General features: G+C 50.7%; 1 protein-coding gene across 1 annotated transcript in view; it reads right to left on the bottom strand.

Annotated features, from left to right (window-relative positions):
* Positions 1-18142, bottom strand: part of heatr4 (HEAT repeat containing 4) — a 264817-nt gene that overhangs the window by 98302 nt on the left and 148373 nt on the right. The window contains exon 8 of the mRNA XM_072487079.1: positions 13334-13494. Within this exon, the coding sequence (XP_072343180.1) occupies positions 13334-13494 (161 nt within the window). The remainder of the gene's footprint in view (positions 1-13333; positions 13495-18142) is intronic.

Raw genomic sequence — 18142 nt, 5'->3', positions numbered from 1 at the left:
CCTTGCTGGGGTTCACCCGGCGGTGGGAAACTTTCCTTGACTTTCTAGGGGAGCGGCAAAATGTCAGCAGCAGCAGCAATGGCGGGGGGGGGGGGGGGGGGGGGGGGGGGGGGGGGGCTCAGGTGGGGGAACTGTCTATTTAATGTATATTTTCTTTTTGTATAATGATAACAGCCACCTAGTTTTGTTAAATAGTTTTCGTTTATTTTTCTGTTATTAGTTATGTAAAAATTCTGTTTGAAAAAAGCTTGAATAAAAACAATTTAAAAAAAAAAGGTAAGATCCCAGACTTAGAGTCACATAACCTGATCATGGGAGGAGATTTTAACACAGTCATTGATCTGGAATTGGACCGGTCAAAATCCAGGACAGGGAGGAGGCCGGCTGCGGCAAAGGAATTGAAGGGGTTTATGGAACAGATGGGGGAAGTAGACCCATGGAGGTTTGCATGGCCAAGGTGAAGGAGTTTTCTTTTTTCTCACATGTCCACAAGGTATACTCTCGCATCGACTTTTTTGTTCTGAGCAGGGCGCTAATACAGGGGGTGGTGGATACTGAGTACTCGGCAGTCGCAGTGTCGGATCATGCCTCACATTGGGTGGATCTACAGGATAGTGTGGAGAGAGGGCAACGTCCGCTTTGGAGACTGGATGTGGGGTTGCTAGCGGATGAAGCGATCTGTGGGCGTGTTAACAAGTCCATCCAGAACTACCTGGAAACAAATGATACGGGGGAGGTCTCTGCAGCGACGGTCTGGGAAGCTTTGAAGGCAGTGGTCAGAGGGGAATTAATCTCGATATAGGCCCACAGAGAAAAGGTGGAACGGGCTGAGAGGAACAGGTTAGTTGAGGAGATACTCCAGGTGGACAGGAGATACTCGGAGGCCCCGGACGCGGGGCTACTGAGGGAGCGGCGGAGGTTACAGGCGGAGTTTGGGCTGTTGACCACAGAGAAAGCGGTCGAACAGTTGAGGAAGGCAAGGGGGACAATTTATGAGGACAGGGAAAAGGCAAGCAGAATATTAGCACACCAGCTCAGGAAAAGGGAGGTGGCCAGGGAGATAGGTAAAGTAAAGAGTAGAGACGGGAATACTGTCCTGGACCCAGTGGGGTGAATGAGGTGTTTAAGGACTTTTATAGTAAATTATATGAGTCAGAACCCCCGGCTGGGGTGGAGGAGATGAGGCAGTTTTTGGATCAGTTGAGGTTTCCGAGGGTAGATGAGGATCTGGTGGAAGGGCTGGGAGCCCCAATTGAAATTGAGGAAATAATCGAGGGGCTGGAGGGCATACAGTCAGGCAAGGCCCCGGGGCCTGACGGCTATCCGGTGGAATACTGTAAGAAGTTTTCAGAGATATTGAGCCCACTGCTGGTGAGGACATTTAACGAAGCGAGAGAGAAGGGAGTCCTCCCCCCAACAATGTCGCAGGCCTCGATTTCATTGATCCTGAAACTGGAGAAGGATCCGGAGCAATGCGGGTCATACAGGCCGATTTCTCTACTGAATGTGGACGCTGTGGTGAATGTATTATACCAATAATCCACCATTGTATCAGTACCATGCTTTGCCTTGTATTTGCAGCTATGCTATGCTGTTGCCCTTGTGGGCTCCACCTATGCGCCATTGTATGGCATCATCCATAGGGGAACATGTTGGGACACGTATGGGCTCCGCCCATGGCTCCTCCCCTTGAGGGGGGGTATAAAGAGCAGTCGACCTGTAGGTGGCGCACAGTATTGTACCAGTCGCAGGCAGGCACTGTTCTAAGTTGATTAAAGCCACGGTTTACTTTTACTCGTCTCGAGTGAATTGAATGTCGCATCAATTTAATCAACTTAAACGCAACTATGGAATCGGCCCTCAAACCTGACCGACTGGAACTCGATCCGCAGGCCGCGGAGGCAAAAGAAATATTTCCGCACTGGCTTCGATGCTTCAAGGCTTATCTCGCAGCTGCCTCCATGCCTTCCGTCACTGACGAACAGAAGCTGAGCCTCCTCCACGCACGGGTGAGCCATCGAATCTCTGTTCAACTCGACGAGGCCTCCTCCTACGCAGATGCCCTCGTGATGCACGAATGCCTCTATGTACGGCCCGCGAACAAGGTTTACGCGCGACATGTCCTCACCACTCGCCGCCAGCATCCCGGGGAGTCGCTAGATGACTACTCTCGCGACCTCAAAGCCCTCGCACGCAACTGCAATTACCAGGCCACTCAGCATATGGAACTCGCCATCCGAGACGTCTACGTGGCGGGAGTCCGGTCTAATTACTCAAAAAAGGGGCCCTGGACCTGGATGAGACGGTAAAGTTAGCCTCCTCTCTAGAAGTAGCGTTCCAGAGGCTTACCGCGTTCCCGGCAGACCACGCGACCCCCTCGTGGACCCCCGACCACAGACTGCCCCAGGCCTGTGCCGTGCGGCAGCCCGCGCATCATGGGGGGCTACCCTGCTATTTCTGCGGCCAGTCCCAACACCCCCGGCAGCACTGCCCGGCCTGTAACGCGAACTGCAGCAGCTGCGGGAGAAAAGGACATTTCGCCAAAGTCTGCCTGGCCAGGTCTAAGAACTCTAACTCACAGGCCCGATCCTCAGACTCACAGGCCCGCAGACCCCGCAGCGTGGCAGCGTGTCTGCCGACTCCGCCCCCCTCATCAGCCTCGTGCTATCAGTGGGAGCCGCCATCTTCCAATCCTCACAGCACATGCGACTCACGAGGGGCCGCCATTTAGCCATCCTCCCCCACGCGGCCAACCACGTGCGATCATGGGGACCGCCATCTTGGACACCATCTTCCTCGCCGCCTGCCACGCTCGACCAACGGGGGCCGCCATCTTGGCCATCATCTGCTATGCCGCTCGACTCGTACGATCAACATGGGCAGCCATCGCGGAGCTCCCCAGCACCTCCGACCACGCCGGCAACTCAGCGCGGTCACCCTGGACCAGTCGCGTCCCAAGCACCTCCGGACCCCATGATGACCATCCGGGTTAACGGGCACGAGACGCCTTGCCATTTCGACTCTGGGAGCACAGAGAGCTTCATTCACCCGGACATGGTAAGACGCTGCTCGCTCCCAATTTTCCCGGTGCACCAAACCATCTCCCTCGCCTCTGGGTCGCACTCGGTGCAAATCCAAGGATGCACTACCGCAACCCTAGCAATACAAGGCTCCGAGTACGCAAACTTTAAATTATATGTGCTCCCAGACCTCTGCGCTCCTCTCCTATTGGGACTCGATTTCCAATGCAACCTCAGGGGCCTAACCCTGAAGTTCGGGGGGGCCCTGCCCCCACTCACCATATGCAGCCTCGTGACCCTAAAAGTCGACCCTCCCTCACTCTTCGCAAACCTCACCGCCGACTGCAAACCAGTCGCCACTAGAAGCAGGTGGTATAGCATACAGGACAGGACTTTTATTAGGTCCGAGGTCCAGCGTCTCTTGCGGGAGGGAGTCATCGAGGCCAGCAATAGCCCCTGGCGAGCTCAGGTGGTGGTCATCAAGACCGGGGAAAAGTTCCGGATGGTTGTTGATTACAGCCAAACCATAAACCGGTACACGCAACTCGATGCGTACCCCCTTCCCCGAATTGCAGATATGTTCTCCACGGTGGATCTGAAGTCTGCATACCACCAGCTCCCAATCCGCCTGCAGGACCCCCACTACACGGCTTTTGAGGCAGACGGCCGCGTTTTCCACTTCCTCCGGCTCCCCTTTGGCGTCACGAACGGGGTTTCGGTGTTCCAAAGAACAATGGACCGAATGGTGGACCAGTACGGGCTGCAGGCCACATTTCCGCGCTTGGACAATGTCACCATCTGCGGCCATGATCAGCAGGACCATGACGCCAACCTCCACCGATGTCTCTAAACCGCCCACACTCTCAATCTCACCTACAACAAGGAGAAATGCGTTTTAAGCATGACCAGTCTAGCCATCCTCGGCTATGTCGTGGAGAACGGGGTCCTAGGGCCCGACCCTGACCGTATGCGCCCCCTCCTGTAACTCCCTCTCCCTCACTGCCCCAAGGCCCTGAAGAGGTGCCTCGGGTTCTTTTCGTATTATGCCCAGTGGATCCCCAACTATGCGGACAAAGCCCACCCACTAATCAAGGCCACCATCTTTCCACTGGCAACTGAGGTCCGCCAGGCCTTCGGCTGCATCAAGGCGTACATCGCCAAAGCCGCGATGTGTGCGGTGGATGAGTCCGTCCCCTTCCAGGTGGAGAGCGACGCATCAGATGTCGCTCTCGCCGCTACCCTCAATCAAGCAGGCAGACTGGTGGCGTTTCTTTCGTGCACCCTCACCACCTCTAATATTCGACACTCCTCGGTCGAAAAAGAAGCCCAATCCATCGTGGAAGCCGTACGGCACTGGAGGCACTACCTCGCTGGTAGGAGGTTTACCCTCGTCACCGACCAATGATCAGTAGCCTTCTTGTTCGACAATACGCAGCGGGGTAAAATCAAGAACGATAAGATCTTGAGATGGAGGATCGAACTCTCCACCTATAACTACAATATAGTATATCGTCCTGGGAAGCTCAACGAGTCCCCAGATGCCCTGTCCCGCGGCACATGTGGCAGTGCACAAGATGACCGACTACGGGCTATCCACGATAACCTCTGCCACCCGGGGGTCACCCGGCTTATCCACTATATCAAGGTCAACAACCTGCCCTACTCCACCGAGGAGGTCAGAGCTGTGACCAGGGACTGCCAAATCTGTGCGGAGTGTAAGCCGCACTTCTATCGACCAGATAAGGCCCACCTGGTAAAGGCATCCCGGCCCTTTGAGCACCTCAGTATCGATTTCAAAGGGCCCCTCCCCTCCAATAACCTCAATACATATTTCCTCAATATTATTGATGAGTTCTCCTGTTTCCCCTTTGCAATTCCTTGCCCCGACATGACCATGTCCACCGTCATTAAAGCCCGACATAGTGTCTTCACCCTGTTTGGTTTCCCCAATTATGTCCACAGCGACCGGGACTCGTCGTTCATGAGCGACGAACTGCGTCAGTACCTGCTCAGTAAGGGCATCGCCTCGAGCAGGACTACCAGTTATAAACCCAGGGGAAACGGGCAGGTGGAGAGGGAAAATGCGACGGTCTGGAAGACCGTCCTACTGACCCTGAGGTCCAGGAATCTCCCACTTTCTCACTGGCAGGAGGTCCTCCCCGATGCGCTCCACTCTATTAGGTCCCTACTTTGCACGGCCACAAACAAGACCCCTCATGACCGCCTATTTGTTTTCCTTAGGAGATTCCTTGGTAGAGAGGGTCCAGCTCCTACACTCAAACCCCCAGTACGCTTATATCGAACACCCCGATGGCCGACAAGATACGGTTTCCCTCCGGGACCTGACGCCTCTGGTTCCACCACCACCACCACTACCGCCCCTCCACTATATCCAGCCCAACCTACCATGATCAGCACCCCCGCCCCTTTGTGGCACCCGCCCGCCATTCCCCCTTCACTGGTCCACAGGAATGAAGCTCCAGAAGAGACGCTCCCGGAGTCCACGTCGGTACCCGCACCGGTGCCCCCACTACCAATGCCAGCACAGATGTCTTCGACACCCGGGCCAGCACCGACGCCAGAGCTTCAGCGATCACAGCGCACAATCCATGCGCCGGACCGGCTGAATGTATGAACGCGTCACCCCCGCCGGACTTCATTTTTTTAAACAGGGGGTGAATGTGGTGAATGTATTATACCAATAATCCACCATTGTATCAGTACCATGCTTTGCCTTGTATTTGCAACAATGCTATGTTGTTGCCCTTGTGGGCTCCACCTATGCGCCATTGTATGGCATCATCCATAGGGGAACATGTTGGGACACGTATGGGCTCCGCCCATGGCTCCCCCCCTTGAGGGGGGGTATAAAGAGCAGTCGACCTGTAGGTGGCGCACAGTATTGTACCAGTCGCAGGCAGGCACTGTTCTAAGTTCATTAAAGCCACGGTTTACTTTTACTCTTGTCTCGAGTGAATTGATGATCGCATCAGACGCCAAACTGCTGGTTAAGATACTGGCCACAAGGATAGAGGACTGTGTCCCAGGGGTGATAGGGGAAGACCAGACAGGATTTGTAAAGGGCAGGCAACTCAAGGCCAATAGTCAAAGGCTTTTGAATGTTATTATGATGCCCTCAGAAGGAGAGAAGGCGGAGGTGGTGGTAGCAATGGATGTGGAGAAGGTTTTTGATCAGCTGGACTGGAATTACCTGTGGGAGGCGCTGGGAAGGTTTGGGTTTGGTGAGGGCTTTATTGACTGGGTGCGGTTGCACTATCAGGCACCAGTAGCAAGTGTGTGTACGAACCGGCTGAGGTCGGGGTATTTTAAACACACCGTGGGACGAGGCAAGGGTGCCCCCTCTCCCCGTTACTATTTGCTCTGCCCATAGAGCCATTGGCCATGGCGTTAAGAGCCTCTAGGAACTGGAAAGGGCTGGTTAGGGGGAGGGTGGAGCACGGGTCTCGTTTTACGCAGATGACCTACGTATATTTCAGACCCATTGGAGGGGATGGGGGAAGTAATGCGAATCCTGGCGGAATTTGGCAATTTTCCAGGGTATAAATTGAACATGGGGAAAAGCGAGATGTTTGCGATCCAGGCAAGAGGACAGGAGAAGAGACTGGGAGAGCTGCCGCTTAGAATGGTAGGAAAGAGCTTTTGGTATCTGGGAATCCAGGTGGCCCGAGAATGGGAGGCACTGCACAAGTTAAACCTATCCCGGCTGGTAGAACAAATGAAAGGGGACTTTAAGAGATGGGACATGCTCCCGCTATCACTGGCGGGGAGGGTACAGACCGTGAAAATGACGGTCCTCCCCAGATTTCTGTTTGTCTTCCAGTGCCTCCCCATCTTCATCCCCAAGGCCTTTTTCAAGCGGGTGAATAAGGTTATTTTGGGCTTTGTGTGGGCGGGTAAAACCCCGCGAGTGAAGAAAGTGTTGCTGGAGCGTAGTCGGGTGGGTGGGGGGGGGAGCTGCCAAACTTCCACAATTACTACTGGGGGGCTAATAATGATTAGAAAGTGGGTGTGTGAGTGGATGGAGGCGGCGTTGTGTAAAGACATCAGTTTGGGAGCACTGATAATGGCACCTCTTCCATACTCGCCGGCCCGATACTCCACAAGTCCGATGGTGGTGGCGACTCTGAGAATCTGGGGGCAGTGGAGGAGATATAAGAGAATGGAGGGAGCATCGGTTTGGACCCCGATTTATAATAATCATCGGTTTGTACCGGGTAGGCTAGATGGTGGGTTCCGGAGATGGCAAAGCGCAGGAATTAAAAGGATGGGGGATCTATTTATAGACGGGAGCTTTCCCAGCTTGAAAGCCTTGGAGGATAAATTTGAATTACCAGCAGGGAATGGTTTCAGGTATTTGCAGGTGCGAGACTTCCTGAGAAAACAGGTGCCGGCGTTTCCTCTGATGCCGCCACTGGGGATACAGGATAGAGTAGTTTCCAGTACCTGGGTGGGAGAGGGGAAGGTTTCAGATATTTACCAGGAGCTTTCGGAGGAGGAGGAAATTCCGGTGGAGGAGCTTAAGGGCAAGTGGGAGGACGATCTATGAGGAGAGATAGAGGCGGGTGTATGGGCGGATGCCATAAGCAGCGTTAATACCTCCTCATCGTGCGCCAGGCTTAGCCTGATACAATTTAAGGTAGTCCACCGGGCACACATGACAGCGGCTAGGATGAGCAAGTTTTTCGGGGTAGAGGATAGGTGTGCAAGGTGCGCGGGAAGCCCAGCAAATCATCTCCACATGTTTTGGGCATGCCCGAAGCTTGGAGGGTTTTGGCAGGGTTTTGCTAAGGCAATGTCCACGGTACTAAAAACACGGGTGGTGCCAAGTCCGGAGGTAGCGATCTTTGGAGTGTCGGAAGAGCCGGGCGTTCAGGGGGCAAAAGAGGCCGACATCTTGGCCTTTGCCTCCCTGGTAGCCCGGAGACGTTAATGAAGCCACCGAGTGTAGAGACCTGGCTTAGTGACATGGCTGGGTTTCTCAGTCTCGAGAAGATAAAGTTCACCTTAAGAGGGTCAATGTTAGGGTTCACCCGGAGGTGGCAGCCGTTCGTCGACTTTCTCGGGGAAAATTTCAGCAGATGCTGTATTCCGAGGGGGGGGGGGAAAGAGGGCCGGATTGTTGTTTTATGGTTGGGGTGTGTGAAGATTGGGATGGGGGTGGAAATGTTTATTATACCATGCTTATGTCATTGTTATTGTTATTATTATAAAAATTTTCAAAGACCTTAATAAAAATATATTTTTAAAAAACATTAAAGCATTTAGATGAGCACTTCAAATACCAAGTACTGGAAAATGGGATGCGAGTAGATAGGTGCTTGATGGTCAGCACATACACAATGGGCTGAAGGGCCTCTCTCTATGCTGCAAAGCTCTATGGCGCTAATTGTTTCTCGAAACTTCCCCACCACTGGAGTTAAACTGAAAATTGCTGGGCTCCTCCTTGCAGCCTTTTTTGAACAAGTGCATAATGTTTGCAATTCTCCAATCCTCTGGCTCCTCCCTTGAGTCTAGGAAAGACTGAAAGATTATGGTCAGTACCCCAGCAATTTCTGCTCTTACTTCCTTCAATATCATATTGGATGCATTTCATCCGGTCCTGGTGCCTTGTCAACATTAAGTACCAAAAGTTTATCCTCCCCCTTATCTATTTTGACCCCTTCTAGTGACAGAGTTTCCTCCACCGTCACCGTGTTCTGAGTAGCATTTGCTTCCTGTGGTGCCAGCAGGGGGCTGTGTGCTGGAAGGGCAGTATTTCCCTCTTACTATCCTCCAGTTTCTGAACAGAGTCTTCCTGACCAAGATGACCACAGGACTTCACGTGACAGACTAATGAGAAATCAATGCAATGAGGATCAGCTTTGTAGCCTGATCAGGCTATATAAGCAGAAAGCAGAGGCCTGCTGGAGAAGAAGCTGACTTAAAGATTGAAGGATTTGCTGTGTGCAGAATCGTGCGTAATGTTAGGCTCCAGGAAGAGCTAGATGTTCACTTCCTTTTTCTGTTCTCATGAGTGTCTGAAGACCTGTAAATAAACCTTCGCCGTTATATTGTATCTGGACAACTGTGAGTTATTGAACTGAGAGGACTCCACCCCACTATCGCAATCCACAGCCGCTGGCGGCATCACATTCCTTAGTGAAGACAGATGCAAAGTATTCATTTAACACCTCAGCCATGCCCCGTGCCTTCATGTGTAAATTCCCTTTTTGGTCCCTAATCGGCCCTACTCTTCCTTTTGCCACCCTTTTACTATTATATGCCTATAGAAGACTTTGCGATTCCTTTTTGTGTTGGCTGCCAGTCCTTTCTCATAATCCCTATTCGCTCCTCTTATTTGCCTTTTCACCTCCCTTCTGATCCTTCTGTATTCACCATGGTTCTTAACTACATTCTCTACCTGACTGAGATACCCTCAATTACGACTCGGGAGAGAAGGTTGATAATTCAAAGGCTTTAATTACCAGAGAACCAGACAGCTGCCGAGAAGTGTGCTCACTGCACACTGCTCACTGAACGTAACCTTATATACAGTCCCCCAGGGTTCCAAAGCCGGTCTTAAAGGGGCCTACGCATTAAAGGTACATGTGTATACAGATATCATTCATCACATTCACCCCCTGTTTAAAAAAAAACGCAAAGTCCGTCGGGGGTGAAGTGGAATTACAAGTTCGGTCTTAATGGGTGGTGGGCTTTGTCCGCATATCTGGGAACCTACTGGGCATAATAGGAAAAGAGCCCCAGGCACCGTTTGAGTGCCTTGAGGCTACAGGGGAGGGGAAGTTTCTTAAGGGGGCGCATGCGGTCGGGGTCTGGGCCTAGAACCACGTTTTCCATGACGTAGCCGAGGATGGCTAGCCGGGTTGTGTGGAACACGCATTTCTCTTTATTGTATGTCAGATTGAGGGCCCAGGCGGTCTGGAGGAACTTCCTCAGGTTTGCGTCGTGGTCCTGCTGGTCATGGCCGCAGAGGTGACGTTGTCCAAGTACGGGTATGTAGCCCGTAAGCCGTACTGGTCCACCATTTGATCCATTGCCCTTTGGAAAACGGAGACTCCGTTTGTGACGCCAAAAGGGACCCTGAGGAAGTGGAAGAGCCGACCGGCTGCTTCGAAGGCCGTATAGGGGCGGACCTCTGGGTGGATAGGGAGTTGATGATAGGCAGATTTTAGGTTGACCGTGGAGAATACTTGATACTGGCCGATTTGGTTTACCATTTCTGCTATGCGGGGAAGTGGGTACGCATCGAGTTGCGTAAAGCGGTTTATGGTCTGACTACAGTCCACCACCAAACGTTGTTTTTCTCCGGAGCGGACTACCAGTACATGTGCCTGCCAAGGGCTATTGCTAACCTCTATGACCCTTTCTTTTAGTAGCCGCTGAACCTCTGACTTGATGAAAGTCATGTCTTGGGCACTGTACTGCCGACTCCTGGTGGCGACGGGCTTACAGTCGGGAGTGAGGTTCGCGAAGAGGGGGTGTGGTGCAACTTTGAGTGTCGCCAGGCTACAGACCGTGAGCGGGGGCAGTGGTCCGCCGAACTTCAGTGTCAGGCTTCGGTGGCTGCACTGAAAGTCCAGACCGAGCAGCAGAGGGGTGCAGAGGTGAGAGAGGACATAAAGTTTAAAACGAGCGTAATTGGCGCCTTGAATAGCGAGGTTCGCGACACAATACCCCGTGATTTGGACCGAATGAGACCCAGATGCGAGGGCGATAGATTGGGAGGCGGGATAGGTGCGCAGGGAGCAGCGTCTTACCGTGTCTGGATGGATAAAACTCTCCGTGCTCCCGGAGTCAAAAAGGCAGGGGGTGTCACGGTCGTTGATTTGAAACTGCATCATTGAGTTTCGCAGGTGCTTTGGCCGAGATTGATCGAGCGTGATCGCTCCTAGTTGCGGGCAGTCAGAGTCCTCAGTTGAATTGGACTCGCAAAATGGCCACCGCCGTCGGTCGCACGTGTTGGGTTTTGAAGATGGCCGCTGCCAAAATGGCCGCCCCCATGACTCGCACGAGGCCGATGACGTGTCGGACGTAGGTGTGTCCGGACGCCGCGCAGCCGTGTTGCGGGGCCTTTGGTCCCGGGAGTTCGATTTCTGGGCCCGATGAGACTTTTGATTCTGGCCTGTGGGCCCAGCCAGGCAGACCTATATGAAGTACCCCTTCTTTCCGCATTCGTTGCAGATAGCGGAACGGGCCGGGCAACGCTGGCGTGAGTGCTGGCCTTGCCCACAGAAATAACATGGGGATCCCCTGGTGTGAGCGGGTCGCCGCGCGGCGCAGGCCTGTAGCGTGGCTGAGTCTGGAGGGGATCGAGAGGGGTTTGCAAGGTCCGCGGAGTATGTGCGTAGATTATGGTGGGCCGCTTCCAGAGGAGAGGCGTTACTGTGCCTTGGAGGTGCTTCGTTCCGTCTTCTAGGAGCCGCTGCCGTATGTACGTGGATCGGATACCGGACACAAAAGCATCACGAATATGTAAGTTCATGTGGACTTCTGCCATCACCTCTTTATGGTTGCAGTTCCTGGCGAGCGCGGTGAGTCTCTCCAAGTATTCGTCTATCCGGAGTGCTGGCGGCATGCCAAGAGCAAATGTCTGGCGTGTACCTCGTTTATCGGCTTTACGAGACGCTTCTGTAGAATTTCGACTGCTGTTTCATACGTCGTAGCTTTCTCGATCACGGAGGAGAGTCTGTGGCCCACCCGGGCATGTAGTAAGCTCAGCTTGCGAGGTCCGTCTACTGCAGTCTCTGAGGAATTCAGATAGGCCTCAAAGCACCGGAGCCAGTATTTAAAAGTTTCAGTGGCCTCCTGCGACCGAGCGTCCAAATTGAACTTCTCCGGTTTTAGACCGCTGTCCACCTTGATGTAGTCTGGTTATTAAATTGAGATACCCTCAATTACGATTCAGGAGAGAGGATTGATAATTCAAAGGTTTTAATTACCAGAGAACCAGACAGCTGCCGAGAAGTGTGCTCACTGCACGCTGCCCACTGAACGTAACCTTATATACAGTTCCCTGGGGGCGGAGCCGGAGGCGGAGTCCCACAGGGTTCCAAACCCGGTCTTAAAGGGACCTATGCATTAAAGGTACATGTGTATACAGATATCATTCATCACACTGACAATCATTAAATATGCTCACAGCTTCTCAGTCTAGTGGAGGTGGGTTTGTTCCCAACCTTCAGCTGGTGAGTCAATCCTCATGACTGCAAAATATTTTGGCCAGAGCGCAGGTTAATGAGATTGACAATAGGTGGAAAGAGGGACCACTGTTGTTCACAATTTACATCAATGATTTGGACTTGGGAGGTGGAAACAACATTTGTAAATTTACAGATGACACCAAATTAGGGGATGCACTTAACATAAAACATTGAGAAACGTTCAAAATTGGCATTAACTGGCAAATGAATTTCAAAATAGGTAATTTTAGAAGCATAAAGAGGCCATGTACTATGATAATGAAAGGGTTTGATAAGTCAGACATGAAGAAAGATTCGACTTGTGGGAGAGACTAAAAAGGTAGAAATCAAAAAAGATATTCACTAACAATTCTAACATGGAATTCAGGAGAAACGTGGTTGTGTATGATGTGTCACCACAAGGAATAATTCAGAAAATAGCTAATGATTTAAGGGAAAGCTAGATAAGCATGAGAGGGAGAAAAGAATAGATGTTCTGCTGATGTGATTAGCTGAAGAAGAATGGGAGAAAGCTCACATGGAGCGTGAACACTGGCATAAACCAGTTGGGCTGAATGGCTGTAGAACGTAACCATCACAGCACAGACTGTGGACCAATCTGAGACATTCATTATCGGTATAGCTCGAAGCACACAAGATTAATGCTCTCAGTTACTTGTTCACTCTTCCTCTTGTTAATATCTTCCCTGAATTAATACTCCCAGTCGCAGGTCTACCCTCCCTCCAATTACTGTCGCTCTAATAACAGATGTACCCTGTTGTACATCTAACCACCTTCTTGTTATTGTCCTTGCCGAATTAATATGTAGTCTATAGTCATAAGTCTACATTCTGTCCTGTTCGTCTCCAGAATTAATACTCAGTTGCACATTTAATCTTTCTCGGGTTGCTGTCTCTAGAATTACTACCCATTTGAACGTCTACATTTCCTCCTCTTGCCATCACTCCAAAACTAAAATGCCTTCACTGTGAAGCAAACCTTCCTCTCTGACTCCATTTCGTTGAGGAGACCATGAATTGTGCAGAACTGGAGAAAGTAGTACATTGTGTTTGCTAGAGATTTGCTATGCTATGACATTGCAGCTCACATACTGTCCTCTCACTGAGCGGGCCCAGGATGAGGCAGACTTGGTTCAAAGTCTCTTCTTCTGGTGCTTCGAAGAAATGCTGGATGATTCTGTTGACTACCGGATAGCTGTCATCGCCATTGAGAGCCAGGCTTTGTGCTGCAATCCAACGATCAGCTATGTTTCCTGTAAGACAAAAGGCACCAATTAACCTTTGGGGTCCTCCACCTGAACTCAGCTCACCCATCAGACTGGAGATCAATTATAATGTCTTGCTGCTTCATATTCTTCATGGAGCAAAAAGGTTGAGGGACGACTGATAGAGGTTTGTTCTGTCGGATTTTGTTAACTAGACAACGATAAGTTGTTCCCATTAGTTGATGGTCCAAGGACCAGGGTACACCGATTTAATGTTTGGGACCGATGAATTAGTAGTTGGAAAGAATTGAAGCAATCAAAAGACTGTGTCAGTTATGGTTGAGTGATAGAAGACATTCAGAAATTGCTGGTTCAGATCCTACGCCAGAGATTTGAGCGCAAACTCTAGTCAGACACTCCAAGGCAGATCTGAGGGAGAACTGCGCTGTTGAAGCTGTCATACATTGGATGAGACATTAAACGGAACCTGCTGACTGGTAGATGATTCCACAGCACTGCTTGAAGACCTCCAGGCGAGTTCTTCCCAGTGTCATGGGCAAAGTTTATCCCTGAATTGATATGACAAGAAAATAGATTATCCATTACCTTACTCAAGTCTATAGAAACTTATTTTGCACAACTGGCAGCTATGTTTCCTGTATTTGAACAGTGATTACACTTCAGAAGCAGCAGAGAGACCAGGAGCAGAACAAGGTCAGTGAGCATATAAAGAGCGTGTGCCTACGGTCTGAGGCAGCAACACGAGAGCAGAGCAGAGTGAGACTGGCAAGGGTATACTGAGCAGGCATCTGAGGCCTGAGACAACAATGACAAAAGCAGGAGATGGTACAGCAGGGGTGGGTGAAGTAGTTTGGAAAGGGGTTTGGAGAGAGCAGAAAGACCACATCCAGATGAAGAAAACAATCAAAGCACGTCCCTGGGAAGCAGGTAAGTGATTGATTGGTGAGTATTCTTTTGATTGGTGAGTATTCTTTTTTCTTTATTTTCCTTTCTAAACAAAGGCATTGGTTTAATATAGAAGCTAAGAATTTTTTAAAAATCAATCTTGGTAAGTATTACATCAAGTGAATTAATAATGTTATTAGTACAGAGTAGGCCTACAGCCATTCCTTGAAATTAATAGTTTAAAGATGAGACTAACTGAACATTAAAGGAGGGAATAGATAATTTTTGGGATCATGGATGGGCAGCTGAGACCTGCTGTTTGCAATGCCTGCACTATGTGGGAACTTCTGGACATTTTGGACCAGATTTTTAACAACCTGGCCTACACTATTCACTTGGTAAGAAAGTTCCAAAGATTAACGACCCTCAGGAGAAATTCCTCCTCATCTCTACGTTATTTTTGAACTGTGCCACCAGTTCTAGATTCTATTTTTTTTCCTAATTAAGGAGCAATTTAGTGCGATCAATCCACCTACCCTGTACATCTTTGGGTTGTGGGTGTGAAACCCACGCAGACACGGGGAGAATATGCAAACTCCACACGGACAGTGACCTGTGGCAGAGATCGAACCCGGGTCCTCAGCGCCATGAGGTAGCAGTGCTAACCGCTGTGCCACCGTGCCGCCCCCAGTTCTAGATTCTATGAGAGGAATCATTCCATCGGCATCTATCCTGTCAAACGCCCTCCAAATCTTATATGTTTCAATTAGATCACCTCTTGTTCTTCTAAATTCCAAAGTGTATGGCCCGACCTGCTCAACATTTCCTCATAAGACAAATCCCACATCCCAGGAATCTGTCCAGTGGAGCTTCTTTGAGTTGCTTCCAATACAAGCTCCTCATGACGTATGGTGACCAGAATTGTACACAGTACTCTAGGCATAGTCTCACCTGTACAGTTGTAGCTAAACTTCACTACTTTTAAATTCCATCCTTGCAATAAGGGTCAATGTTTTTAAAAATATATATATTGTAAAGAAGGCATTTAATTTTTTTTTAAAATATATATTTTATTCAAGATTTTTTGGCCAAACATAACAGTACGTAGTGATTCTTTTAAACAACAATAAAGCAATATAAATAACAGTGGCCAGTTTTAAACAAATAAATAAATAATATATGAACAGAAAAAAACCCCAAACTAAATGGCAACTGCCTGATCAAAAATAGTTACTCTCCAAAGATACAATCCAACAGTCCAATATACATTACCTAAAACAAGTGCCTATACATATACAATAACATCCCTGAGAGTCCGTCCGATTCCTCCCCCCCCCCCCCACCCCCTTACCCCCTCCCCCTGGGTTGCTGCTGTTGTCTTCTTCTTTTCCATTCCCTCTATCTTTCTGTGAGGTAGTCGACGAACGGTTGCCACCGCCTGGTGAACCCTTGAGCCGAACCCCTTAGTACGAACTTAATCCGTTCTAACTTTATAAACCCTGCCATGTCGTTTATCCAGGTCTCCACACCCGGGGTTTGGCTTCCTTCCACATTAACAATATCCTGCGCCGGGCTACTAGGGACGCAAAGGCCAAAACATCAGCCTCTCTCGCCGCCTACACTCCCGGCTCTTCTGCAACCCCAAATTTAGCCAACCCCCAGCTTGGTTCGACCTGGACCCCCACCACCTTCGAAAGCACCTTTGCCACCCCCACCCAAAACCCCTGTAGTGCCGGGCATGACCAGAACATGTGGGTGTGATTCGCTGGGCTTCTCGAGCATCTCGCACACCTATCCTCTACCCCAAAAAATTTACTGAGCCGTGCTCCAGTCATATGCACCCTGTGTAACACCTTAAATTGTATCAGGCTTAGCCTGGCACACGAGGACGATGAGTTTACCCTACGTAGGGCATCAGCCCACAGCCCCTCCTCAATCTCCTCCCCAGCTCTTCTTCCCATTTCCCTTTCAGCTCATCTACCATGATCTCCCCCTCGTCCCTCATTTCCCTATATATGTCCGACACCTTACCATCCCCCACCCATGTCTCTGAGATCACTCTATCCTGCACCTCCTGCGTCGGGAGCTGCGGGAATTCCCTCACCTGTTGCCTCGCAAAAGTCCTCAGTTGCATATACCGAAATGCATTCCCTTGGGGCAACCCATATTTTTCCGTCAGCGCTCCCAGAATCTCAAACGTCCCATCTACGAACAGATCTCTCAATTGTGCTACCCCTGCTCTTTGCCATGCTCCAAATCCCCCATCCATTCTCCCCGGAACAAACCTATGGTTATTTCTTATCGGGGACCGCACCGAGGCTCCCGTCTTTCCCCTATGCCGTCTCCACTGCCCCCAAATTTTCAATGTAGCCACCACCACCAGGCTTGTGGTGTATTTCTTCGGTGAGAACGGCACCATAGCTTGTAGGCTAGTCCCACTGCAGGACGCCCTCTCCAATCTCTTCCACGCCGCTCCCTCCTCTTCTCCCATCCACTTACACACCATTGAAATATTGGCGGCCCAGTAGTACTCACTTAGGCTCGGTAGTGCCAGCCCCCCCCCCCTGTCCCTACTACGCTGCAAAAATCCCCTCCTCACTCTCGGGGTCTTCCCGGCCCACACAAAACTCATAATACTCTTCTCGATTCTTTTGAAAAAAGCCTTCGTGACACCACCGGGAGGCACTGAAACACAAAAGGAATCTCGGGAGGACCACCATTTTAACCGCCTGCACCTTCCCTGCCAGTGACAGGGACACCATGTCCCATCTCTTAAAGTCCTCCTCCATCTGTTCCACCAACCGTGTTAAATTAAGCCTATGTAATGTACCCCAATTCTTGGCTATCTGGATCCCCAAGTACCGAAAGTCCCTTGTTACCTTCCTCAACGGTAAATCCTCTATTTCTCTGCTCTGCTCCCCTGGATGCACCACAAACAACTCACTTTTCCCCATGTTCAATTTATACCCTGAAAAATCCCCAAACTCCCCACGTATCCGCATTATCTCTGGCATCCCCTCCGCCGGGTCCGCCACATATAGCAACAAATCATCCGCATACAGAGATACCCGGTGTTCTTCTCCTCCCCTGAGTACTCCCCTCCACTTCCTGGAACCCCTCAATGCTATGGCCAGGGGCTCAATCGCCAGTGCAAACAATGACGGGGACAGAGGACATCCCTGCCTCGTCCATCTATGGAGCCGAAATAATCAGACCCCCGTCCATTCTTGACCACGCTCGCCATCGGGGCCCTATACAGCAACTGTACCCATCTGATATACCCATCTCCAAAGCCAAATCTCCTCAGCACCTCCCACAAATAATCCCACTCCACTCTATCAAATGCTTTCTCGGCATCCATCGCCACCACTATCTCCGCTTCCCCCTCTGGTGGGGGCATCATCATTACCCCTAGCAGCCTCCGTATATTTGTATTCAGCTGTCTCCCCTTCACAAACCCAGTTTGGTCCTCATGAACCACCCCCGGGACACAATCCTCTATCCTCGTTGCCATTACCTTGGCCAGAATCTTAGCGTCCACATTCAGGAGGGAAATAGGCCTATAGGACCCGCATTTCAGCGGGTCTTTTTCCTTCTTTAGGAGGAGCGATATCGTTGTTCTCATCCAGTAGCGGGGGCCAGCAAGTCCATATATTTCCTATAGAATTCAACTGGGAATCCGGTCTGGTCCCGGGGCCATCCCCCGCCTGCATACTCCCAATCCCTTTCACCACTTCCTCCTCTCAATCTGTGGCTCCCAGTCCCCGCCCTCTCCTGCTCCTCCACCTTA

This window comes from Scyliorhinus torazame, chromosome 2, assembly GCF_047496885.1.
Source record: "Scyliorhinus torazame isolate Kashiwa2021f chromosome 2, sScyTor2.1, whole genome shotgun sequence".
NCBI classification, from domain to species: Eukaryota; Metazoa; Chordata; class Chondrichthyes; order Carcharhiniformes; family Scyliorhinidae; genus Scyliorhinus; species Scyliorhinus torazame.
The sequence above is the reverse complement of the archived record's forward strand: the minus strand, read 5'-3'. Positions and strand labels throughout refer to the sequence as shown.